At 53.0% G+C, this 25,271-nt stretch overlaps 9 protein-coding genes across 9 annotated transcripts; 5 read left to right on the top strand and 4 right to left on the bottom strand.

Moving 5' to 3' along the window:
- Nucleotides 1-1,978: 1,978 nt before the first annotated feature.
- On the bottom strand, nucleotides 1,979-3,720 carry J4E84_004859 (uncharacterized protein; the record flags this gene model as incomplete). The annotated part of the gene is made up of 2 exons (XM_049387459.1): nucleotides 1,979-3,447; nucleotides 3,714-3,720. 2 exons carry the CDS (start codon nucleotides 3,718-3,720, stop codon nucleotides 1,979-1,981), a joined length of 1,476 nt encoding a protein of 491 aa, XP_049245232.1.
- Nucleotides 3,721-4,270: 550 nt separating this feature from the next.
- Nucleotides 4,271-5,122, top strand: J4E84_004860 (uncharacterized protein; the record flags this gene model as incomplete). The annotated part of the gene is made up of 2 exons (XM_049387460.1): nucleotides 4,271-4,352; nucleotides 4,485-5,122. 2 exons carry the CDS (start codon nucleotides 4,271-4,273, stop codon nucleotides 5,120-5,122), a joined length of 720 nt encoding a protein of 239 aa, XP_049245233.1.
- A 1,226-nt stretch (nucleotides 5,123-6,348) lies between these two features.
- J4E84_004861 (uncharacterized protein) lies at nucleotides 6,349-7,431 on the bottom strand (the record flags this gene model as incomplete). The annotated part of the gene is made up of 2 exons (XM_049387461.1): nucleotides 6,349-7,144; nucleotides 7,199-7,431. The coding sequence occupies 2 exons, from the start codon at nucleotides 7,429-7,431 to the stop codon at nucleotides 6,349-6,351; spliced, it is 1,029 nt and encodes a 342-aa protein (XP_049245234.1).
- Nucleotides 7,432-9,717: 2,286 nt separating this feature from the next.
- Nucleotides 9,718-10,612, top strand: J4E84_004862 (uncharacterized protein; the record flags this gene model as incomplete). The annotated part of the gene is made up of 2 exons (XM_049387462.1): nucleotides 9,718-9,726; nucleotides 10,001-10,612. The coding sequence occupies 2 exons, from the start codon at nucleotides 9,718-9,720 to the stop codon at nucleotides 10,610-10,612; spliced, it is 621 nt and encodes a 206-aa protein (XP_049245235.1).
- A 2,508-nt stretch (nucleotides 10,613-13,120) lies between these two features.
- J4E84_004863 (uncharacterized protein) lies at nucleotides 13,121-14,032 on the bottom strand (the record flags this gene model as incomplete). Its single annotated transcript, XM_049387463.1, has 3 exons — nucleotides 13,121-13,412; nucleotides 13,465-13,901; nucleotides 13,961-14,032. The coding sequence occupies 3 exons, from the start codon at nucleotides 14,030-14,032 to the stop codon at nucleotides 13,121-13,123; spliced, it is 801 nt and encodes a 266-aa protein (XP_049245236.1).
- Nucleotides 14,033-14,902: 870 nt separating this feature from the next.
- J4E84_004864 (uncharacterized protein) lies at nucleotides 14,903-15,648 on the top strand (the record flags this gene model as incomplete). Its single annotated transcript, XM_049387464.1, has 2 exons — nucleotides 14,903-14,908; nucleotides 15,253-15,648. The coding sequence occupies 2 exons, from the start codon at nucleotides 14,903-14,905 to the stop codon at nucleotides 15,646-15,648; spliced, it is 402 nt and encodes a 133-aa protein (XP_049245237.1).
- A 489-nt stretch (nucleotides 15,649-16,137) lies between these two features.
- J4E84_004865 (uncharacterized protein) lies at nucleotides 16,138-16,734 on the top strand (the record flags this gene model as incomplete). The annotated part of the gene is made up of 2 exons (XM_049387465.1): nucleotides 16,138-16,144; nucleotides 16,229-16,734. The coding sequence occupies 2 exons, from the start codon at nucleotides 16,138-16,140 to the stop codon at nucleotides 16,732-16,734; spliced, it is 513 nt and encodes a 170-aa protein (XP_049245238.1).
- An 833-nt stretch (nucleotides 16,735-17,567) lies between these two features.
- Nucleotides 17,568-17,879, bottom strand: J4E84_004866 (uncharacterized protein; the record flags this gene model as incomplete). The annotated part of the gene is made up of 2 exons (XM_049387466.1): nucleotides 17,568-17,795; nucleotides 17,874-17,879. The coding sequence occupies 2 exons, from the start codon at nucleotides 17,877-17,879 to the stop codon at nucleotides 17,568-17,570; spliced, it is 234 nt and encodes a 77-aa protein (XP_049245239.1).
- Nucleotides 17,880-18,469: 590 nt separating this feature from the next.
- On the top strand, nucleotides 18,470-22,672 carry J4E84_004867 (uncharacterized protein; the record flags this gene model as incomplete). Its single annotated transcript, XM_049387467.1, has 2 exons — nucleotides 18,470-18,781; nucleotides 18,827-22,672. 2 exons carry the CDS (start codon nucleotides 18,470-18,472, stop codon nucleotides 22,670-22,672), a joined length of 4,158 nt encoding a protein of 1,385 aa, XP_049245240.1.
- Between the last annotated feature and the right edge of the window lie 2,599 nt (nucleotides 22,673-25,271).

The raw sequence follows: 25,271 nt of genomic DNA on the forward strand, positions 1-25,271 counted from the left end.
ATGATGACGAATTGGGGCAACAGCCATGGACGTGTCGATTTCCTAGCTCAACTAATTGGAATGAAACACTATATGCATCGCAAGACACGAAAAGGAAAGTGATAGCGTAGGCGATCGCCGCCAAAGCAAGATATCGAAGTTGGACACAGGCCGAGCACATCTGACGTATGGTGGCGCACGTACCGGGATCCTGCGTCGTGAACCCTGTTCGCGGCACGTCAACGGCGATCGACTAGACGTTAGCATCGCTGCACCACATGCAAGGGAAAAGACCAGACATTTTTAGCGGTTTTCTTCCTCCTAGCCTGCTACAACGGGCTCAATCGAAACAGTATGCTACTACATGAACAGCCCAGAGGACTACATCACCCTGGAGTCCATCAGGTCTTCGGCATCGTGTGTTGCTGTAGACTGCAGCATCATGTAACAGAATATCTACTGACAAAGACCAAGAATTCGCAGCCATCAGGCAAGTCTCCAAACGGCCACTTTATACCGTCCTCCTTAATGACATTCAGCGCAGCCAGGGGCTCAGCGTGATCAACCCAGAATGCAGTGTCAGCGCAGCAAACAGCACCTGTCTGATCGCCCTGGACAAACAAGGAGCCCGTAGGTCTAGCCATTTTGACGTAAGGAACTGGCGAGGACTTCATAATGGCGGGTACGAGGTCTTTGATCCCACTCAAATCCACCTTTTCGATCCCATGTCCGAAGGCTCTGAGAGCAGCACGGATAGTAGCGGGATGAGAAGAGAGAATTCCGAAACTGTGGTCGTGTTTGTTTTCGCGCAAATGAGACAAGATCTGCAAGGTTTAGTGAATGCTGGTGAAGGGTCAAAAGTTCGTGTGAAGACAAACCTTTGTAGCCAGCCCGTTGCGCCTGAAATCCCGACCGACACATAGTTGAGTGATCCAGCCGATTCTGCGGCCCTCAAAGTCCCAGAAAGTTGCAAAGGCATTTCCTACAAGCTTGCCGTCGACCGTAGCGCGCACCAGAACGCTGTCAGTCCCCGGGGCAAGGGACTGCTCACGAAGCCGACTTTTGGACATCTTCACGCGGCGTCCTACACAAACATTAGCATTGTCTTCATCAGCAAGAGTAAATACTGTACCTACCCGGCTTGCAGAATTTACCAAATGTGCCCATTTTCTCTTCAGCAAGAGGACCCCAGATTCCATAGTCAGAGGAAAAGAGCTCAGCGGCTTGAGCGAGCATGTCTTCAGAGACATCATAGCCTTGATACTTCTCCATGACAATAGTGCCAGACATAGTGTGAATGATGTTTTGTTTTCCAACTTTAAATATTGTAGTTATGGCAGGGAAAGATGACGACCAAAGAACAGATTTCATAGCCCCAAAGCGAACCGTGGTCTACATGCTTGAACCCTTGACAACGACCCACCCCTGTCAGACCCTCATACGAACTCCACATACACATCACAGTAATGGATCGCATTATCACAAACGTGCGTCAAACATTGGAGTGTAGATACTTTCGAAATTCTTGTTGCAGCTAAATACATGCCAGTGCATACCATCCCTCTAGTTCCCTAACACAGATCCATCAAAGAGAGAGCTTGGCTGGGCCACAACAACAGACATACTGACGGCGAGAGGAGATGATCGAAAATATGGCATATCCTTTATTTACCGGATGTGGAAGGTCTAGGAGGGCGACCAATACTTTTTGGAAACGAGCAGCGCCAAGGAACGGCATCGTAAGGGGCATGCAGAAAGAAGCTCATAAAACGTCCCAAGTCCAGCCACGGACGCCTTGCAAATCGCGCTCGGATGAACAGGGCTGTCGAAAGGACGATGATTGTGCAGTGATGCAACAATATGGGAAAACCGCCGAACAAAAACAGCTGTGATAAACAGCAAAGCCCAGAAACACAAAGGACGCCACCACGCCGTCGGATATGCGTTGCGTTCATCCCAGATACAGCATCGGGGCTAGTCTCAATATTGATACGTCCACCTAAGACGCGATGGCGCGGGCCGGGGCACCTCCGCCTCCTCGGCGGTTGTTCTTAACGTTCTTGGTGGGCTTGGTGACAGTGCTCCAGCCATCGTCGTCCATGACCTCGGTAGTAGTGCCTTCAGGGGCCGCAGTTGTGCTGGACTTCCGCCTCCATGAGCCTTGTTCAGCCTTCGGTGGGTCGCGAGTGACTTCTTGCGGCTTGACGTCCTTGTCGTGTACAATCTCTCCCTCGGCATCCTCATCCTGGCCGGCAGAGTTACCCTCGTCCACCCGTTGGAGGATCTCGAAGTTGGACTTGGGCTTCTCCTCGCTATCATTCTCCTCCTTCTTTGTCGGCGTTGGCTGTGCTGAGTCCTTGGGTGCTGGCTTCTCCGCGGCTTCCTTGGCCTTCTTCTCCTCGCGCGCCTTGTCATCGGCTTCCTTCTTCTGGCGCAAAGCAAGCTGCCTCTTCTCCTCGATCTCTTTCTCACGGGCAGCGGTGTCGATGGGTCGGGCAGCACCGAAGGGGTTGGGCTTGTCCGAAGGAGTGGACGCGTCTTGAGCTGGTTGAGCCTCAGAGACGGTTCGCTTGGCCAGGTTCAAGCGAGGGCGGCCGGCGGGTGCAGCGGCCTGCGGTGCCGGTGATGATGGCGTGCTAGCGTCGGGTGTGGATGTTGGCGACTTGATAGGCGCATCGGGGCGCATCTTGGACCGCCACTGGTTGTCATTGTCTGCCGCAGTAGGCTGCCTCTCAAATTGCGGTCGCTCCTGGAACTCACGGCGGGGTCCACGAGAGCCTTCAGTGCCTTGACCCTCGCCCCAGGCGGGGGACTGTCGGCGGCCCTCGCGGGGACCTCCTTCGAAGCCACCTCGGGTGCGGCCGCCCTCGCTGGGAGGAGGTGCAGCGGATGGAGAAAGAGGTCCTCGGCGCTCCCAGTTGCCAAAGTCGCGGGGCTTTCCGTCGCTCTCGAATGGAGGTGGGCGGCGACGCTCACCACGCTCGCTGCCGGCGTCAGATCCTGCGTCGAAAGCGCGGTCACGGCCCGAGCCGAAGCCGCCGCGTCCGGAGCTGCTGCGCTGGCCAGGTAGATCAGGGAGGGGTCCCTTTCGGGTCCAGTCTGTGATGACGCGGGCTTCTTCGCGGTCCTTGGCTGTGACTTGTAAGTAATTGTTTGAGTGCATCCTGTAGACACATGACGTACGGGGTTCAGCGACGCTGACACGGATATTCCTGCCCTGGAAAGATGTGCCAGACAGGTCAAGCGCCTTCTTCAGTCCATCAACGCTGCCAAATTCGACGTAGCCGAAACCCTTGGGCTTTCGGTCCAGTTTGTCCTCGACGATGCGCACGTTGGTCACCTCGCAGTCGGCGAAGAAGTCGGTCACGTCGCCCTCGGTGGCATCGAAGGAGAGGTTGCCCAGGTGGGCGGTGTACGGGGGCTTGGAGGGCATGGGGAGCGCCTCGCGAGTTGCGAATCCACGGTCGGCTGGGGAGTTGTTAGTATATGCGAATGCGTGTAAGTATGCTCTCCTCACCGTAGCTGCCAGCGCGGTCAGCACCGAAGCCGCTGCCGCCGCCAGAGCCAAAGGTAGGCCTGTCGCCGCCATAGCCAGAGCTTCTACCAGCACCTAAAAATGTGTCAGTCTTCCGTCATGTGCATGTTCGCGCTGCGACAGTTGGTGGGGTGTATTACCGGCTCCTGCAAACGTTAGTACACCGGGCCACTCCCTAAGCAGAATGCGTGTCACTCACCAGGCATTGGCGCGTCCTCCATTTCGTCGGCCCATGATCCTAGCGCTGCTGCATGTCAGTCGTCTGCGCGCTCGGGGGCAGGTAGGCGGGGCGTACATTGGTCATTTAGGAATTCTCCCAGGCCCATGGTCTGTTGCTTCTTCTTGGGCGCTACAACACATCGTCAGCCATGGCTTCTTGTTTTGGGCGCGGTACAGAGCGGGGCAAAAAAGCCGGCTCGAGTGACGCCTGCAATTTGCGTGCGCACCACGGCGACGTACCCATGATTGCGGTTTGGCAGACTGTGCGCGAGTGGATTCGGCGCGCTGTCTGATTCGGGTCTGGAGAGCGGTCTCTTGCTCTCGGGTGTGGTCTTGGTGGTTGCGGGGTCTGTGGTTGAAGCGTGTGTGGGGTGAGTTCTTGAGACTTTCCCGAACGGAAATCTTAAGCTCAGGCTGTGCGTTCGTTGGGCCTCGCTTAGTCAGCGCCTTTGCTTTTCCAACGGCGGCGAACCTTGCATTGTCATTACCCGAATCTGGTCCACGACCTTCAGCCCGGATCGCCCCCATGAAAGAGCGATGAAAGCCAAACATGACCCAGACCAGGTCACGCAGCCCCTCGAGGTTGCCCGGCAAGCACTCTATATTGGCGGAGCCTCAGGTATGCACATGGTCTTTTCACCACCCTACGTAGTCTCGCTTCATTGTAGTCGTGCGCTTCCATTTCACTTCTGCATTATCGTCGTCTAGTCAGCTTTTTCTCACCTCACGAATTTTGCCTAACCTGGTTCAGCCGTCCCCGGCACTGTGATTGGTGCCTTCTACGGTACTATCCGCACGCAAACTCCGGTTCTCTTCTCCATCGTTTCAGGAGCGCAATGGTTCGCCATTGGCAGCACGTTCTGGGGCATCCGCACGTCAGTCCTCAACCACGCTGGCTTACTCAATTGGTGGAACCTCACTCGCGGGGCACCCGTCTATCCTCGCACCGACCTTAACCCAACCACGTCTGACAAGGTTCGCGCGTCAGCCCTTGCTGGTGGACTGACTGGATTCAATCTCGGCCTCCTCTTTCGCGGCCCTCGGAATGTCATCCCTGGTACCATCATGTTCACTCTCTTCGGTTGGGCAGGACAACATGGATACAATTACCTCGACGCCAAAAACTCCAGCGAAATCCAGGAACGAGCGAGAGGCGAAGCCAAGCCCAAGGAGAACTTTATGCAAAAGATTGCAAAGAGCAAGTGGAGTCCTATGCAAGTCTTGACCGACGACGACTACGAGAATATGATGCAGGAAAAGCTTCTCCGGGTCGAGGCCCAGATCGCGGTAATTGACGACAAGATTGATGCATTGAAGAAGCAAGCGTTTGAGTTGGAGACGCAGCGAAAGATGAAGGAAATTCAGCAGCAGCAACAAACCACCAAATGAGAGGATGGCCTTTTAGCCATGCATGCCGTAGACTTGAGACCTGGAATGGGTTATGTAAGATATGTTTCATTTCTCTTTCTTGGTGAATTCCTAGTATATTTCTTTCACATTGCGCAACTGGTGATCTTGATCGTTGTTATCATCACTTCACCGAATACTTGTCTCACTCATCGTTCCGCTTCTTCTCTTGACCCTCACTATCATCATACATGTGCGCTTGGTCATCTAATTCTGCTCCTTCATTATGCGAACTCATCGTCTTCAAGTTGTGGCTCGAGTATGGAAGTACATCACAGCTCGGAGTCGCACCACAAGTGAGTTCATACACGTCAAAGGCCTCGTAACTAACGCTTAGTACCTCCGCAGTAGCTACGCATTACCACTACCTTTTAAAACCACGACGTAGCCTCCACCCTTTGCTCGAGACTCCGCAGTAGTGATAGACCTTGGCTCTAGAAAACGGCCATCGAGCACTGCGAGCGTCTCCCCCAAGCTCGTCATCACTTTCACCACCATCACTCTCGCTTCCCGCCGGCGCCCCGACCCTCCGCCATCGCACAACAAACACCCAAAATGCAAACGCACACGCCCGCGCACGCAGCGCTCTCACCAGACACCCACGCGCTCGCCTGCAAACCCGCCTTCACCTCATATTTGGTCCCACCCACACTCCACACCATCTCCCCCAATATACAGCACTTAAATCCCCAATCTTCCATCAACAAGCCGCCTTGGCTGAAGTTCGAGAGGAACGACCAAAGACAGGAGCCCGCAACCACAATATTAACGGCTTCCGAATGGTTAATCGGTCCAGACCCAACTCACCCAAGGTGCCTTGTTCGATTCCCTAGTCTGCCTTTAGGAACATGTGGACCCTTGAAGGATACAACAGACAATAATGTCCAGAAACGAAAAATCAGCAATGGTTAGACGTCGTCTTCTATCTTCGGATAGAAGATGTTTTTTTGCTCTTTTTTGCAACATGGTTTTTACTATGTTCTAGTTTTTACTTTGCGTGTATATGTTACTTACAGGCAGGGTATCTAGTATTCTCTCTACATATTTGCACTGCGCAAAAGCTAGAGAAAAGACAAGAAGTGTAAGATAGCTAAGAAGGACTTGCTTTATAGCGACAGCGATATGTAAGAGACTTGAGATTAACACAGAGGAGCTTTACTTTTAGATAAACTCTTTGCGGAATGTGCACACGGCGAACGCTACATACTCTACTGCTTAACGTCAATCGGCTTACCGCCCTGCTCTCCACTCTTCAAACAACTCTCCAAGATCTCCAGATCCTTCAACGCCTCCTCAGGACTCTGCATCTCGTTCCTCTTTCCTTGCTCCAGACTCTTCGCCCAAGCCTTGATCTCCTGCTTCACGCCGTTGCCCTCATCCGGGAATTCCTTCGTCTCTGGGTCTTTGCCATCCCTGGTGATGGTGACCTTGCCACGAGCGACATGTACCGAGCCCTTCTCGCAAGCAACCAGGTACTCAGAGCCAGTGTCGGTGGTGCCAAAGCAAATGGACAGAGTACCAGAAGCATCGTTGTCCAGCTGCATAGTGGCGTTGAGTGTGTCGACAGGTGGAAGGTGCTCCTGAAGCTGCGCGGTGAATGCGCTGACCTTCTTGATCTTTCGGCCGCCACCTTGTAGCAGAAGACGCGTCGCCGCTACGAAGTGCACGCCGCCGTCAAGCACGAAGCCGCCCTGGTGATCAGGCTTCTTGCGCCATTCTGTCTCGTAGTACTTACTGCCTGCCGATACCATTGCGGCAACACGTACGCGGAAGGTAAGAATGCGGCCCAGGGAAGCGACCTGCTCAGAACCCCAGACGTAGGAGTCGATGAAGCGGAAGTTTTCGGCTACAGTGTAGACTGCAGAGGTGTTGGAGGAGTCTTGTGTCCATGAGAGTAGTTCGCGTGCGGTCGCTAGATCCTTCGCGATGGGCTTCTCCGCAAAGACATGTTTGCCTGCTGCGAGCGCTTTCTTGATGTAGTCAGGTTGGGCGAGGATCGGTAGTCTGAGTTGCGACACGTTAGCAACTCATGTTCTGTACTCTAGCCAGTATACGTACGCAATGACTACGCCTTTTACATCGTCCCTCTTCAGTAGGTCTTCAAACTTCTTGCCATCTTGATCGTCGCTGTAAAGTTCGACGTCGGACAGCTTCTCGGATAGAGCTTTTGCCGATTTGAGTGATCGCGAGTAAACTGCTTTTAGGCTCAATGACGGGGTGTCCTGAATGGCGGGCAAGTGTTCTTCTTTGGCGAAGATGCCGCTTCCGATGATAGCTATGCCGATAGACATCTTGATGGATATTCCGCAAGTCGATGGCACAGAAGTTCCTGGAAGATCTTGGACAGCTCACTCTCCTGGAGATATGTAGTCCCAATAACGGCTGTACTGCGGCTAAATGGCAATTGTAGCGGAGGAAATAGTAATCTCTTCCAATAGTAATCGTTTCCAATAGCATCTACGCCATGACCCGTCGCGGGGTACATGTCGCTGCCCCACGATGGCGATGACGTCGGGCACCATACCGTAAATGGTCAAGGGCGATCAGCTCCACGGGTTGCCGACTTTGTCGCAGTCGGCCTTCCATCAACATCGACATCGTACAACGCCCATCGCACATCTGTTAAGCTCCCTGTATTGCATGATCGACGCGACTTTCATGCATACCATGTCGCGCATTGGACACGCGATCATCACGCGTCTTGTCTTCGGCAGTTGGAGCGAAACGTGAAGAGTGCTCTACATCCACGCATGAATGCGTATGCTATGCTGATAACAGTCACAGAGTGCAGCCTGGATTACTGAGAGTCGTCGCAGTGCTTACAGAGGATTTGCGCATTTGCACCCAACGCGCAACACGCCAACGATTGTATCATCTAATCCAGGGTCAGGCACCACACGCGCCATCGGATCTACCTGTCTACCTCCACCTCCCGATAACATAAAACGGTCCCAACAAGACAGCACTGTGGCGCACCATGTCATCATATCACCGTGTGGATATGCTTGTGATAGTGTCTTGGTAGATGTCAATGTCTTCAAAGCAACAGGATATGGCTGACACGTGTCCACAACCAACTACCAACGGTTGCATCGATGGATGTGCTGCCAGTCAGGCATGATTTCCGTGTGTATTCGGGCACTGGGGTTTTCCATGACCGCGGATTTTGCTTTCGATTGGGCTTGTATATCTCTGGGAAGTTCCGACATACTGAAACACGTCGCGTTGGACGTCGCGTTCGGCTAGCCCTGGTCAGGCTTCGGCAGTCAAGCCCATGCAAGGCGTCGATCGACGAGCATGGTTGGTATATCGCTTTGTCTCAAACGCTTCAGCGTAGTTTCGTTAGTATCAGGCTACCCTTGATGCCTCGAGCCCTATCGTAATGCGGTCATAAGAGAGGTTGGCCCAAGGCACTCATCGTTCAGAGCTGGCCTCGCTGTCCTACTGCTGCTGCTTCATTCATTATACATTTTAATTACTCTTTCCCAACGCAGCGCGTTCGAAAAGACTGCCGGCAGTCAACTACCTTCCTTCCGTTCTCGTTACCATTCTTTCTCTTCCACGTTAGCAGACTCAGGTACCACCAAGATGGGTTTCGGAATTCTAGAAGACCGCCATATGGCAGCTCCTCCGGGAACATCTACCATCAACGACTCTGAACCTTCCCGTAGGATTCATCCCTCGGAACAGTAACACGGTGTCACTAATCCCTGTTTAGTAGACTCAAAGGTTGACTTCAGCGACGTCAAGCGCGATGGCGATGTCATCCTGCAACCACAGCCTTCGGATAGTCCCAACGATCCGCTCAACTGGTGAGAGACTATGAAATTGATGTCACGATACATTGTCTCACGCGCGACAGGTCACCGAAAAGGAAGGAATGCATCATGATCCTGCTCGCTTTCAGTTCCGGTGTAACAACAGCGTAAGCATTGAAGACACTCCATCGTTTCCACAAGCTGAGTCTTCGCCAGTCTTGGACCCATGGTGACACCCGCACTTCCACTCATCGCCACGAAGTACAATGTCAGCATCGATATGGTTTCCAGTCTGATCATTGGCTTTCTCGCCTTTTGGATCGGTTTCACCACGTTCTTCACGGCTGCTGGAGCGAACATCTGGGGCAAGCGACCCTTCTTCATCATTTCTACCGTCATCCTTCTTGCAACGAACGTGTGGGGATTCTTCACCAGGGTATGTATCGAAAGATGAGCTAACAGGTTCTTCGTTGACATAAAGCAGTCTTTCGTCTCTCTCGCTGTCATGCGAGTCGTGCAGGGTATTGCATCAGCACCTCTCGAGACACTCGTCACCTCCACGGTGTCCGACATGTACTTTGTCCACCAAAGAGGTACTAGAATCGCAGTCTGGGGTTGCATGTTAGCCTCTGGTGTGCTTCTTGGGTAAGTTCCTTTCCACCCAGTTCATCGCATGTGCGTACTGACCCAGTCTTAGCCAAACAATCGCCGGTGCTATCATCCAGAACGTTTCTTTTGAGGCTACTTTCGGTATCTCCGCTCTGATCTTCATTCCGATTCTCCTTGGCATGTACTTTTTCGTCGTCGAGACCACCTACTATGGCGCCCGTCCTACGACGGACAAGCTTGCCGTCAATGAGAAGCACAAGTCGGTTTCCTCCGTTTTCGAGCTCGAAGAAGAGAGAGAATCATATCACAGCCAGCTAGCGCTCTTCCGTGGCCGCTTGTCGCAAGAATCATTTTGGAAGAACGCTTGGAAGCCTGTGCCACTCATAGCGTTCCCGGCAGTGCTGTTCAGCACTATCGTGTACGGGTCTTACTTTGTGAGTAACTTCCATCAGCTTTCTGCGAGACATGCGCTGACTTTCATCTTCTCTTCCAGACTTGGCTGCTCACCATCTCCGTCCTCTCCGTCAACATCTTCTCCGCGCCACCGTACTCGCTGAACCCAGCACAAGTCGGTCTTACCAACCTACCTCTCCTCGTTGTCGCACTTATCGGCTCGCCCCTGTCCGGCTGGACAGCCGATGCTCTCGCGAAGTTCATGGCCCGTCGCAACAAGGGTGTCTTCGAGCCTGAATTCCGCCTGACTCTGATGGTACCAGCCGTCATCTTTGCTACGATTGGCTTCCTCGGCTTCGGCATGAGTACTTCAGCTGGCTACCCTATTGTTTGGCCCTTGGTATTCATGTCTATTCACTCGCTCTCCGTACCTTTCGCATCAACAGCCAGTCTGACCTACGTCATTGACTGTCACCCCAAAGATGCAAACCAGGCTTTCGTCACCATCAACTTCACAAAGGCGGTGTTCACCTTCATCGCGACAACCTACGCGAACGGCATCATGGCCAACATCGGACCACGCGCGGTGTTCGACGGCATCACGGTCATCAACCTGGGAATCTGTGCGCTTACCATTCCGGCGTATGTGTTTGGCAAGAGGTTCAGAAGTTTGGTGGCGCGGAGCTCATTTGGAAAGAAGATCTCTGGCTGAGAGCTCGGGCCGTGCGTCTTCTACTGTGACGACAAGGCATAAGTTCAAAGGGATGGCGATGACATATGTAGTTTCATGAATACACACAGTCGTTATAGATCTGAATTATCAAAAATGCACCGTTTTCATGATGACACAGCAAGCTTGGTGCCACGTGAGCGAGCTGGTTCGCATTGGCTTGATCGCAGGAGCAGGCTCAGATTGTAGGAGTTGACACCATGACTTTGAGCCCGTGCTCAATTCCGTAATGTACAGAAGGGAACATGTCGACTATAAACTGAGAGAAGGCATGATACAGTAAGTAAACTTTTGTATTTGAAGCGAATTCTTTGGTATCATGAATCTATATATAATGCAACCACACCCAAATGCCGTTGACAACTTCCGTAGTGCCCTATGCCAAACATTCCACGATCTCTTCGTGAGTAAGCACATGCGTCCCGCGCTTGGTGCAAGTTCTTGCATGATAATTTTAGTCTTGCGATACATCCAAGCGGTTCTCTGCGCTCTGCATCGTCACTCCTGACGGCGCGATATGGTGGCGCAGGTCTTCGCGTCTCGGCGTTCATGTCGCATCAAGGCCTTTCCACTAGACAAGAGCAAGCGACCTGCTGTTGACTGTGACGTCCTTGGAGTCGTATGTGGGGCGAGCGTTATTCGCTGATATTGAATGGTAGCTCGATGCTTCAGTTCGTCACTCGTCTCGCACCGCCATCCATCTCTCTAGCCCCTGGTCTTTGCGACAACATCTGTGCCATGGACTGCGACGCATTTGAGGCTGACGAAGTTGCGTATCTGGGGCTTAGTGGTGATGTCAGACTGGCTCGTCGTGATGTCGAGATGTTGATGGATGATGGAGATGATGAGGTTGCGTTCTTGAGGAAGACGCGCGCGGGTGGGAATTGGCTGACTGGCGGCATTGTGATTGTGTGTGCGAGCTGTATTGTTGGTCTGATGTGGTATGCTCGAGGATGAAACGTGGTGATCGTTCGGTAGTAATAAGAGCAGGGCTTGTTGTTTGATGTCGTCGATACGATGGCACGATGTGTAGTAACCGGATGTTGGATGTCTCTTCTCAGCTGATGAAATGTCTGTTATAAGCAAAAGCGTAGCAAGAGCAGCAACCACTCATCTTATATCCATCGACGAATCCAAATTGACTCACCCAACTAGACCCACACTAACTCTCTACCCTCGGAGTCACAAGCAACTCGCCCATCCACGCAAGCCTCTAGCGCGCGTGCCCCCCAAACCCGCCCGCGCCGTGACATGTGAAGCCCTTCCCGTTTCGAGCCATGATCACCCCACGGCATCGTGAGCATCACGTCTTGCACATGCGGATCCGGACCCAATCGGCGGATAGTTCTCGTTCCAAAGGAGACGACTACGATCAACGCAGACTAAACGACATGCACGCGATCGTGGGTTGCGTCCAGCTCATCTAGCTCCCGTTACCCCGGGTGGGTTTTCCGTGTGCGACTACGGTGCTTTGAGCCATTTGTCTTTTCCCCCAGTTTGCGCGAGCCGACCCTCCACTCCACCCCCAAACGCCCGGAAAAGCAAAAAAGGGCCGAGAGGCGCATCGCATTGCGCATTGTACTTCCAGCTTACACACCTACACAATTCAAGAAGCAGCCAAGGTGCCGAGGCGTGTGATGGTAGTTGGTGCGTGTTTGAACTTTGTATGGTGCTCGTGTGTGTGCTTGTTTGGAGATGGGAGGCTGCGACACGTCATGCACGGAGCCTAAAGTGCGGGGTGGGCCTCCGCGAACACTGGCTAGGGCGAAGCAACGGCGTCTGGTTTGACGGCCACAGAGCTTCTAGCAAGCTTCCACCGAATGTTTGGACAAGTTTTAGCCTGAGATGAAAGATACGACGCGAGGTAGATCACCGACGTCGGAGGATCTCTCGTGAGTCTGGATACGAGAGATGTTGTTTTGAGCGGAGTAAGTTTAGATGGCATGTACGACACTGGCATGGAGATCGCGATGCGGGGCAGCTGGTGGATCACAGGTAACCTCAGCGAACGGTGTAATACATGCTCTGCCCTACAACGTTCCTTTTGCGGCTTGCACTAGCGCGAAGATATATGCGCAGTACTCATGTTTACTGCGGGTGTAACTGCAAAGCAATGCATGTGAGAAGCCAGACTCCGCGGGTATTGAGAAATCAGCCCGACATGTGAGCCCAGTCTCGTCATTGTTGCGGTGTAACGGTGTTCCAAGGCTGCATCCACGACAGCACGTTCAGGCAGATGTCTGGCAAGTCGTAGTCAGAGCAATGACATTACTTTTTCTATCGTACAAGGTCGGCCAACTTTTAGACGTCGCGATATAGTACATCCAAGTCATTATCCAAGCCTTCTGCATCCGCAGCATTAACGTATCTTGCAGCGCACAACTGCGCCCAGGTATCCGAACATGCAAGCATATCCACACGGCACGCATGCTGACATGCCGTTCGTATTATCCAATTGTCCCAAAGAAATCAAAGTCAAGTTCAGGGGATCTAAGCTCGGCCGCTGCGGACGCGCTTGGCTTCGGGACGCTGAAGGTGCGAGGCTGGGATCCAGCTCTCATCGTAGGCCTTTGCGCCGGAAGTGACAGCAGGACCATCAGCACCAACGACGGCAACCTGATCGGCGGGGTCGACCTTCTTGCTCTGGCCAGAAGACGCCTTAGCACGCTCGCCACCCTTACCGCGGCCCTTCTTCTGCGGGAAGAAGGTGGAGATCCAGGTGTTGTAGATGAAGTACACGGTTCCACCGAACGCGCCAAGGAGGACGAGATACAGGAAGATGCTAGAGAGAAGTAAGTACATGTGTCCAGGCTGAGTGGTTGATTGCTACGTACATCTGGGGGTCGAAGAAGCTAGTGGGCGCCTCAACAATGCTGACAGTCTCGTTATAGACCGGGACGGTGATGAGGTTGTTCTTGCTGTCCTTCAGCACAGTCACGAGCTGGAGTCGGAGATTCTGGGGGTGCATTTCTGTCGTGAAGCTGTAGGGAATCGTCTCGTTGGCGCCAGCAGGAATCTGGATGGAGTAGCGCTGGCGAGTGAGGTTGCGAAGGACCTGAGATTCTCCCTTGATCTCCTGGATCAATGAGCCACCGACAATGGTGACGCCGACGGGGGTTGGCTCATTGTTGACCACAGACAGACGCGCCTGGGTGGCCTGGCCGTTGACGAGCTTGACGCCGAAGATCTCAGACTGGGGGAAAGAGACGGAAACGGCGACGTTGAGGTTGGGCGTTTGCGGCTCGTCTACTGCTTGTTGCACCTTCTCAGCCTGGAGACGCGACCGTTAGCCATCTGATGTCATGCTGCGTCAGAAAGTTTGGAGCTTACCGCGGGCTCAGCATAGGTGCCGAGAGCTCGGAGAGAGAGCAGGAGCAGAGATGAAAACTTCCAATTGACCATGATGAAGACGACACGAGACGGGGAGAGGGATGAGAGGAGGAGGGACGGCGTGTGGGAACAGATGGGGTAATTCGAACGTGGCTTCTGGGAAGTGACGTCCGGGCGCAGCTGCCTCTTGGCGTCGGAGGACGGAACTAGAGCCGCGGCAATGCGACTCCGTCTCTCCACCTCCTCCCCTACAACGAAGATGGTGAACAGGTGCACTGCAGCCTACATCATTATGAACACGAAATGTCGCAAAACCTGAGCGCAATGTAGACTCCTAGGTCATTTTATTTCTATCATCCTTGCGTCAAGATGAGCTATCGCTTGACACTCTCTGTGGCTGGCCCCTTCCGAGTATAGACTGTTCCCTGGTACGCGCCATATCGCGTTGTACATGGCATCCACGCCGCAAATGTCGCTCCTTCTATTTCAAGGCCAGCGGCACCCATGATTCTGCAGTTTGCTATAATTGCATATACACCGCCTTGGAGTGGCTGCCCGCCGGCATTGCGCATGGCTGCATACCGTTAAAAGCCAGACTGGCCGTCTTCACTGCCCAGTGATATTTAATGTCACCGCAATAACTCACCTTCACTCGCGGTTTCCTATTCGGGCTTGAAAAATCTCTACTAACCGCAGAACGAGCGCTCGACCCTCCTGCACCTGCTTTCTCTCCACCTTCTCTCATACACGTAAATCACAGCCATTCGATATTCTATCATTCAATCACATACCTGTTCGCCGATCGCCTGCGCCCTTTGCGATATGTCACCTTCGCTCAGCGGCCTTGGCCTGGCTTCACCGGGCCCCTCCGACGCCGATTTAGCAGACTTTACCAGACGCTTCGAGCAATTCCAGCTGTACGAGGATGAAAAGGCGAAGTTCATGACCGTAAGTGCACTGGAACTGTCACTATCACTCAGTCGTGACTGACGCGCAATAGGAAATGAAAAATCGGTATGAATATATGCACCAACAGTACCAGATATTGGCCACCGAACGCGACCGCGATCGCAACTGGATCCTCGCATGGCAAAATGAGAAGCAGCAGTATGAGAGGTCGCACCGGAATCTGCAGCGGAATATGGTAATTCCGTCCAGCCACACATCGCTTTGGAGCTGACTTGGATGTGACAGGCTGAGAATCCATTTGTTATGGTACTGATTGACGGCGACGGCATGATTGTGAGCTTCACGTACTGCGAGTTGAATGCAGTCTGCTGACTACATACAAGTTTAGTGACGACTTCCTCCGCGAGGGAGAGCAAGGTGGCCGCCGGGCTGCTGTCCAATTGTTCGCCGATATCCACGAGTATATCGAGAATGAGTGCCAAGATATCCCATTCGGTTACCGCATCGCCTGCCGCATCTATGCGAACGTTCGGGGGCTGGGCGACGTGCTCGTACGCAGGGGGATTTATGAAGACATCATCGAGTTTGAGGACTTCGTGCGTGGATTCACGCGGGGAAAGACATTGTTCGACTTTATCGACGTCGGTGCGGGAAAAGATCGCGCTGACGAGAAGATCATCGGTGAGTACCACTGTCTCCTACATCTCCAGCCCCATGTATTCCACAAAACCCACTATCCTAAGCTATTTCCGAGTTTAGACGTACATGTAGGCTTCTGACCGTACTGACAATCTTAGAATTATTCAAATTATACTCCCAAGATTATCATTGCCGTCGGATCTTCTTCGGGTGCTCACACGATAATGGCTACGCGCGAACGCTTGAGCAGTGCTCCGATCGCCTTCAGGTGACAAACAAGGTGGTTCTCCTTGAGGGTGTTCCATTTGAGAAGGTACGTAGCATGTATAGCACATGACTGACTCGCGGAGCCATGAATCCACGAACACTCGTACAGCCCGGACGCTAACGTCACCTCTCTGTAGGAACTCGTCGGCCTGCCGTACCAAACGAAGAAGTTTCCAGGTCTCTTCAGGGAGACCAAGCTCGTGGTTTGGGGATCTGGACCTACATACGCCGCCAGTACATATGCCAACGGCCTTCCACCAGCATTTGTTCCGGGCAGGATCGACTCGAACGATAGTTCTAAGGCGTCTGTAGCTTCGACAGGTCTCCCAAGCCGGTTCCCAGCCCCATCAAAGTCCCCGATCATGGATAGTCCTTTGCCAAACCGAGCGGCAATGATGACTTTGCCTAGAACGCCTTCCACATCAACACTGGCTTCGGACAGTACGTTCCCAGCACTCAAGCCAGATCCACCAGCGCCGTTGCTGAACTGGGCCGCCAAGGCCGCTGCTCCGCCGCCGCCCGTCACAGAGACCCCCGTGTACAAGCCCGCGAACCGCGAAGAAGTCATCGCACGTAACCGTGCCGGCCAACGCGTCGATCCGCCGTGTAAGGACTACGATAAGGCTGAGGTGGACCGCATGAAGAAGATCAAATTGTGCAACGTTCATTTCCTTCGAGCCGAATGCCCCTACGACACCAAATGCACCCATCTCCATGCGTACAAACCCACCAACGACGAGTTGGCTACCCTCCGTCTTGTCGCCCGCATGGCACCTTGCAGCAACGGCAGTGTTTGCCAGGATATTAGGTGTATCTATGGCCACCGCTGCCCAGCACCGCCCAACAAGATTCACTACGCCAAGGGCACGAAGAGCTGTATTTTCGGCGAGTCTTGCAAGTTCCCAGCGAGCTTGCATGATATCGACACCAACGTGGTCAAAACCCTGGTTGTTCGCTAGATGGGGGAGTACGGAGGTTTGTGTGACGAAGTCGCCAGGTGGAAGAAGGCTCGATAGAATCTCAGACATTAGCAAGTTTTAATGTACCCTGAATCAAGTGGCCACTCATGAGCACCCCGCAGTCTACATTGGTGTCAACAACGAAGCTTCGCAAACTTGTGATGTAATGTAGGCTTCAGGGTCAAAATATCTTCAATTCGGGCATGGTGTTCAAGGCCAAAAGTCCATATTCATTCCCTTTTCCACTCGTCAAACTCTTCATTGAGGTGTTGTTTCAATGCCGCAAACTTATTCTTAAAGTTCTTCCCACATCGCCAACACTTCATGTCCCAGCTAGGCCAATCTCCGGGAGAAAACCTCTTACTATCTTCTTCCAGAGGAAACTCGTCTAATTGAACCAGGAAACTACTGTTGAAGCTCAAATAGTGTTTCTTGTGCTTCATCCAGTCTGAATGCATGTCGCGACTGAAGATATGTACGTGTAGATGGTTCATCGAGGGATGTGTATGTACGCCTACTACGATATCTTTAGACCAGTCGCGGCCGGGTGGAAGGAGGGCTGCGCGCTCCTCCGGTGGAGGTGGTGGGTCGGGAGAGCTCATCATTGCCTCGAAAGCCTCATTGTATGGTTTATCTGAAGCGCTGAAGTCGCCATATTGACGTCGGAGTTCGTATGCGGCGAGTTCTTTGAGACGAACGACGCGTTCTCGTACTTCGGCGAGGAAGGCTGGGTCTGTGGAGAGAGCTTGGAGTGGGTGTTGATCGTAGTAGATCTGTTTCCGCGGGATGAGTAGAAGATGTACACTTGTTGGTCGTCAGCGCGCTAGTTCTGCTCAGTTGTCCAATACCATGGGCACATACCTCGCCTTGGGGTACTTGTCGGTTATCACGACAAAGTCATCGTCATACTCCAGTATCTTGTTCTCCGGGTTCGTCTCCGGGCTCTCGATATAGACGCCCAGCCCATTCCGTCCGTCCCATCGCTTAGCTATCTTGGCAGATTTCTGTGTCGTACTTGGGCCGTCTGCGGCGGAAACGATGGGTGATTTTGGTTTCTTCGACTGCGTCATGAGTTCTGTGACTGCACCGTGAGTTAAGGTTGCGCGTTGAGATTGTTGAAGGCATGCGATGAGACGTACATGCATTGGGGCGCTTCGAAGAGGCAGGGTCAATTGCGGGCTGAGCTTGATTTGCCGTCTCCCTGCCTGCTATCTCTTTGTCCGTAATGGCATCGTGGGTATCCGTCATGTTTGGGCGGCCCGTCATTGTCGATTTGTTGTCGCGTTTGGGTTTGCGAAAAGATCTCGTATGCTTGTTCGAGGTTTGTATGATAGGGGCGCGAAATAATCGGGTTGCAATACAGCTTGGGGCCAGTGGGCGCATCGATGCTCGTGAATGCTTCGTGAGGGTTTCGTGAAGCAACGATGACGATGAGGCTCGGAGTGGGTCCAAGCGTACCGAGGCATCCCTGCAATCATCGGAATTTCGGATTGCGCATCGCGTTCGAGTGAAAGCGCCAGGAACTCGCGATGGCTGCCATCATAGGTGCTTTTTTCCTCTTTGGACTCGCTGAAGGGTGGTGCAATATCGATCCCGGTGGTTGAGCCCTTTCATTAGCGACTGCGCCCTTCTCACCGCCCACGAACAAATCACATTATCATACATCCACTCTTTCTTCCTGAGTATACTTCTATGGAGTCTAGGACGTACAACTACACTGAACATAACGCGCACGATGCCCAAGAACGCTCACCCTCCCCGCGGCAAGCCCGCCAAGAAGACTGTCCCTCCTGAGGAAGACACATCGTTCATTGTTTTCGGTGACGGCAAACCCAAGAAGAAGAAGGGAGAGAGTTCTGGCGGAGACGCTGCCCAGAGCGAGAGTAAGGGCAAAGGGAAGTCCGCAGCTGGAGCTGCTGAGGATGGTCCCAAGAAGCCGGATACAAGGACGCTCATTGCCGGCGCATCGTGGACAGGAAAGCTCCCGGTCAACCTCCTGTCGGAACACTTCCAGAAACAGCAGTGGAGCAAGCCTGACTATCGCATCGTAAGTAGTTGCGCCGTAGTAATAGGCCATTGCTAATTACAGCAGCGGAAAGATGGCGACCAGCATTTTGCCTACGCTGTGGTGCTCTCCAAGATGAACCAGAAGACACGACAGACTACCACCCTACCTCCCATCAAGATCCCGTCGGAGCTCGAAGAACAAGCCCATCAGGCTACTGCCGTCGAAGCGCGCAACTTTGCCGCCGCCTATACCCTCTTCCGAGTCGCCAGCGGGAAGAACCTCCACACCATGCTTCCGCCCACGTATAAAGACCTTTGGAAGGGACAATTCATGGACCTCAAGAAGAGGGATGAGCAAGAGGGCAAAGGCTGGATGTATGAGGCAGACCCCTTCTTTGGTTTTGCGGAAAGGGAGAAGGCGAGAGAGGCAGCAGCAAAGGCGCGCGAGAAGAGGCAAAAGCAGCAGGAAGAGGCGCAGAAAGCCCACAACCAACAGCCAGGTGCCGCCATGCCAAGTTCTAATGGTCCAGCTCCTAGCCGAAACCTGCTCAAGGGGTGGGAGAGAGTGCCCAAGATCGAGCTCGGGAAGAGGACACGCAAAGAAGCCGAGCGTCTCATCCGCCGGGACGCACTCTGGAACCCGAACGGCATCGAAATGCATCCGTCTACAAAGAACCGACTAGTCGAGGAGATCGCGAACCTTGGCTTTCGGAGAAGTCACGTCGAGGAGGCCGCCGATATTTGCAAAGATCGCGAGGAGATTATTGAATGGCTTCTCATTCATGTACCTGAGGACGACCTACCATCGTGGTCACTACCAGAAGGCTACGTTGCTGGCGTCAGTATGGCTAGCTCTAACCTCAAGCGTGAGGGTGCCGTGAAGCGCCTTGCTGCAGCCGGATACTCTATGGACCTTTGCGAAGAAGCATACGATAGTCAAGGCAGTGATGAAAGAAGGGCCGCAGCTTTGCTACAAGCTCGTCTACTCCGACCAGATGAGGAAGAGAGTAGCCTAGTACAAGATCTGAACGACCTCTCGCTGAGCAGTGGTGAGCCTGAGATGTCCCCGGAGGACGATCCGTGGGAGGTGGAGATGTCATCACTGGAGGCAATATACGACGGTCTGTTTTCGCGCCCTGCGCCCGAATCTTGTCGCATCGAGTTAGACGTTAAGCAACAAGGAAAGCGGCTCATACTACAGGTTAGGAAGCCTTTTGGTCCTTACCCCGCGGTCGTGCCTATCATCACGTTCGAGGCGGCCATCCCAGCATACATTCGTTTGAGCATCATTCGCCGAGCGCTTCTCCACGCTGAAGCCAACTTCATTGGCATGCCTATGGTATACGATATCGTAGACTGGATCCAAACGAACGCCGGTGATATCTTCCAGAACCCAGGAAGATTGACCGATGTTTCCTCTGGCCTTGCAGCAGCAGATCACTCGTCGGAACAGCAAACTCAAAAACGAAGAGCAAAGGGACGACCCAGAAGGCCTATCGACTGGACACCCGCCACGCCTACTAGCCAAAGGATGTTGTCTGATTGGCAAGCTAAGCAAAAATCTCCAGCTCAGCAAAAGATGATGAACGCTCGGCAGTCACTACCTGCGTGGAGGTTGAGGGATGAGATTGTCCGCACCGTCAACGACTGTAAGGTCACCATCATCTCAGGTGAGACTGGATCGGGAAAATCGACTCAATCGGTGCAGTTCGTCCTCGATGATCTCATACAGCGACAGCTTGGTGCTGTTGCGAACATCATCTGTACCCAGCCACGCAGGATCTCCGCGCTTGGTCTTGCTGATCGTGTGGCCGATGAGCGATGCTCTCAGGTCGGCGACGAGATTGGGTATACTATCCGTGGAGAATCCAAACAGAAGCCAGGAGTTACTAAAATCACGTTTGTAACGACTGGTGTGCTTTTGAGACGACTTCAAACGTCAGGTGGTAACGCCGACGACGTTGTTGCTGCCTTAGCCGATGTCAGCCACGTTGTCGTCGACGAGGTCCACGAGCGCAGTTTGGACACAGACTTTTTGCTCGTTCTTTTGCGCCAGATCTTACGAAAGCGACAAGATCTCAAGGTCATCTTAATGAGTGCCACTCTCGATGCTGCTGTTTTCGAAGCGTACTTCAAAGAGGTTGGACCTGTAGGCCGTGTCGAGATTGAGGGCCGCACTCATCCTGTGACGGACTACTATGTCGACGACGTCGTACATTTCACCGGGTTCAAGGGATATGGTATGGGCGACGAAGACGCTTCCGAGGACAAATCGTTCTCAGCAAATCTCCGGAGTATCGGATTCGGCATCAACTACGACCTCATTGCAGAGACTGTTCGTCACATTGACCGCCAGCTCGGTACAAAGGATGGAGGTATACTTATCTTCCTACCTGGTACTATGGAGATTGATCGCACGCTCCAAGCGCTCAGCCAGTTCGCAAATCTCCATGCATTGCCTCTACATGCATCACTCATGCCAGTCGAGCAAAAGCGCGTCTTCCCTCCTGCTCCCCACGGCAAGCGTAAGGTCATCGCGTGTACCAACGTCGCAGAAACGTCGATCACTATCGAGGATATCGTCGCCGTCATCGACACGGGTAGGGTCAAGGAGACAAGCTACGACCCGCAAAACAACATGGTTCGCCTTGCCGAAACCTGGGCTTCGAGGGCGGCATGTAAGCAACGACGAGGTCGAGCGGGGCGTGTCCGAGCAGGCGACTGCTACAAGTTGTACACACGCAACGCTGAAGCCAAGATGATGGAGCGACCGGATCCGGAGATTCGACGTGTGCCACTTGAGCAGATGTGTCTGTCCATCAAGGCAATGGGGGTGCAGGACGTTACAGGCTTCCTTGCTTCAGCGCTCACACCACCAGAGAGTACAGCGGTAGAGGGTGCTATCCAATTGCTCTCGCAGATGGGTGCCATCACAGACGACGAACTCACTGCACTTGGTCGACACATGTCTATGATCCCGGCAGATCTCCGACTGGGCAAGCTTCTAGTCTATGGCGCGACGTTTGGCTGCCTTGAAGCTGTGCTGACGATTGCGTCTGTTCTCACGGCTCGCAGCCCATTCATATCACCACGAGAGCGTGATCAGGAGACCCGAAATGAGTTCGATCGTCTTCGCGCTTCCTTCTCTAATAACCAGGGAGATCTGCTTGTAGACCTACGAGCATACGAACAGTGGTCTGCATTGCGCAGCAAAGGCACATCAACACGAGACCTCCGCTTCTGGTGTCAAGATAACCGACTGAACCCCCAAACCATGTTCGACATAGCGTCCAATCGCACCCAGTACCTGTCGTCTCTCAAGGAGATTTCTTTCATCCCGACACACTACTCCTCCGCCAATCCTTCCACACACTCGTATTACAACAAACACAACGCGAATGACGCGCTCTTACGCGCTTTGATCGCCGGATCTTTCAACCCACAGATCGCACGCATCCAGCTCCCCGACAAGAAGTTCGCAGCAGGCATAGCTGGAGCCGTAGAACTCGATCCTTCAGCCCGCGAAATCAAGTACTTCAACCAAGAAAACGGACGCGTCTTTGTTCACCCATCATCTACCCTCTTCGCCAGCCAGACCTTCCCCCACAACGCTTCATTCATTGCATACTTCAACAAGATGGCTACAAGTAAAGTCTTCATCAGAGATATCACGCCGTTCAATGCATACAGTCTGCTGTTGTTTGCTGGAGAGATCAAGGTCGACACGCTGGGCAGGGGCTTGGTGGTTGATGAGTGGATTAGGCTGAGGGGTTGGGCAAGGATTGGTGTGTTGGTCAGTCGGTTGAGGGGCATGCTGGATGGCGTGCTGGAGAGCATGGTGAAGGAACCAGGGATGGGGGTTAGTGATAGGCAAAGTGAGGTCATTGATGTCGTTAGACGGATGGTTGAGAGGGATGGATTAGACGCTTAGACGCCCGCGTTCTTACTAGATGGGATTGTTAGATCAGAGGGTACAGTTCGCCTTGAAATAACGTATAAATGAATTAACCAATTACTCCGGTACAGGTTTGGCTGCAAAATCGACTGTAGGGCTTGTTGGGTGCTCTTTCCTCTTACGCCCTGCAGTTGCCGATCAACAGAAGCAAGGGTTAGCGCGGGGTGAAGGTCACGGATGTCGCTTCCTCAACATCCCCGCTCACACACGCACTTCGAAAATAACGCCGTGTAGCATTATAGTAGCTGTCATTTCTATCGACTTTGGTATCTTGACCTGTGCTGTAGTCGACACACCGAACAATCCAGGGCTTTGGTCTGCCCGGGGCCTAGCCAACGACGTGTTACCGCACCAATTAGTGACCGCCTGATTAAATGACCATGTACCGCCTAAGGCTCGGAATGTTGGATGCGCGAATACCAAGACGATGACGTTCACGATCACCTGTGCGAAGGATGCGACTGCTGCGCCTGTTCTTTCAAGCGCCGACTAGCCGTCATGTGGCACAGTCTCGACATGGTGCCGGGTTATCCTGCCTTTCAGGCTGCCTGGAGTAGCATACAGTTCTTTCGTCTCTAGTTCCGCCGCAAAAATCTGACAGCATACGAAGCAGGCTCCCATCACAAGAGCAGTCATGGCCGCCAATAACGGTTTAGACGACAAAACGATCCAGGGCCACACCCAAGCGCAAATCAAAATTGCGTTGCGCACTCCATACACATACCGTCCCCTCAGTGATGTCAATGAAGAGATTCGAGTCGTTAAAATCATGGCCGGTAATGGGGTCAGTAATAAAATCGAATGCGACATCGAGCACTGTCTCTTGAGTGAAGAGGGGGATAGTTATGAAGCCATCTCGTATGTTTGGGGTGAGCCCATCCGCAACCACGACGTTATTTGTGATAACGGTACAAGTCATCTCAAGGTGACCTCCAATCTTCGCGACGTCATTGAGCGACTCGCTTCGGTGCCCGAGAATAATGGCCACCAACGATACTGGGTTGACAGCATATGTATCAACCAAGATAATTCAGCTGAGCGAGACAGTCAAGTCAAGAGAATGGCTAAGATATATGGCTATTCTAAGCGCGTGCACGTCTTTCTGGGTACCGTGGGGCCAGGCAGACATCCAGCAACAAGTAGCTGGTTCTCGCGAAGATGGGTAAGTAAATACCACTCGTGAAGTCAGACGAGACATCCATGACTCTAACTTACCCAACTCAGGTCATTCAAGAGTACCTGAATGCAAGGATGACTAGTATTCACTATAACAGACAGGATACGTGGTACCGTCACGATGATTGGTATTCATTTTGGCAGGACGACCATAGGGCATCTGATGCCAAGCCTGAGTCGCGGGGGATCAATGATTCAAGGTTTCACATACTCACAATGATGTATGGTTTCAACGACAGGCAATGCAGCGATGATCGGGACCGCCTTTTCGCACTCTTAGGCGGGTCTTGTGATGTCGTAATCACGGACACCCGTCCGATATTGTCGATGGCCAACGAGCCAACGATCTACTACATGCCCACATACACGACGACTACCGAACAAGTCTATCTCGAATTCGCACAAGCAGCACTCGCCTCGACTTCAGCTTACAACCTTCTTTCATGTGCTGGCGCTTTTCAACATACCCATAATAAGGTGCCACGAACGATGCCGTCATGGGTACCTGATTGGAGATGCGCTCCTCCTCTATATCTTCCTACGATCGACGGAGACGGATGGTTAGACGTGGAACCGTTCACAGCATGCGCATCTGAGTTCACAAATGGAATGTCATTCAGGCACAAACCAAGCGTTGTAGTAAATGAGGACGGCCGTTCCATTACCCTTGAAGCCGTACCGTTCGGAACGGTAAAGCGGATCTCAGAGAGACAACTGTCCTACGGTTTCAGTCGGATTATCAACATAGACAACGAATACCAGGCGCTGGCCCCTGAATCTGTCGCCATTGGAGACCAAGTCATACTTCCCATCGGTGCGCCGACCCCACTTGTGTTGAGACAGCACGAATCCGCAAACTACACATTGGTGTCAAACTGCTGGGTCACTGAAGACCCCACTTCAGTCCTTCCACCTGCGCAAGATTGGATCATGAACTCAAAATGCGGGGGCGAAGTGAATATTGCATCTATTCGCGACTATCGTATCCTCTGAACATAAACTTCCCGACCGCATCCGAGCAGAATGCAATATGCTACTGCATCACGTCTTTCCACGCCGACACCACCAATAGCAATGTGAATCTGCATACAAGCAGCGTAAAGTGACGCGGGTCGAGCTTGTGTGCTGCATGGCGAGTTGGATCTTCGCAGCGGCGCGGGTAGCTCTTGGTAACGACCCGACAAGGAGTTCGACATGGAAGTACCGCGCGTTATGGGCCGCTCCTAGGAGGACACCGTCGCTGGCACTGGTGCTAGAGTTTTGAGAACTGGAAAGCCTGCACACTTTCGTACAGTCGCCTGGATTCATGTGCTCAACGGTATTCCTAAACGCTGAAGTCTAAGAGGTGCACATTGCAGCAATGGGTTCAAGAACCCTTGGCGTTCATCGTGGCTTTGGG

Source organism: Alternaria hordeiaustralica (assembly GCF_023758085.1).
Source record: "Alternaria hordeiaustralica strain BMP 2776 chromosome Unknown scaffold_7, whole genome shotgun sequence".
Classification (NCBI taxonomy): Eukaryota; Fungi; Ascomycota; class Dothideomycetes; order Pleosporales; family Pleosporaceae; genus Alternaria; species Alternaria hordeiaustralica.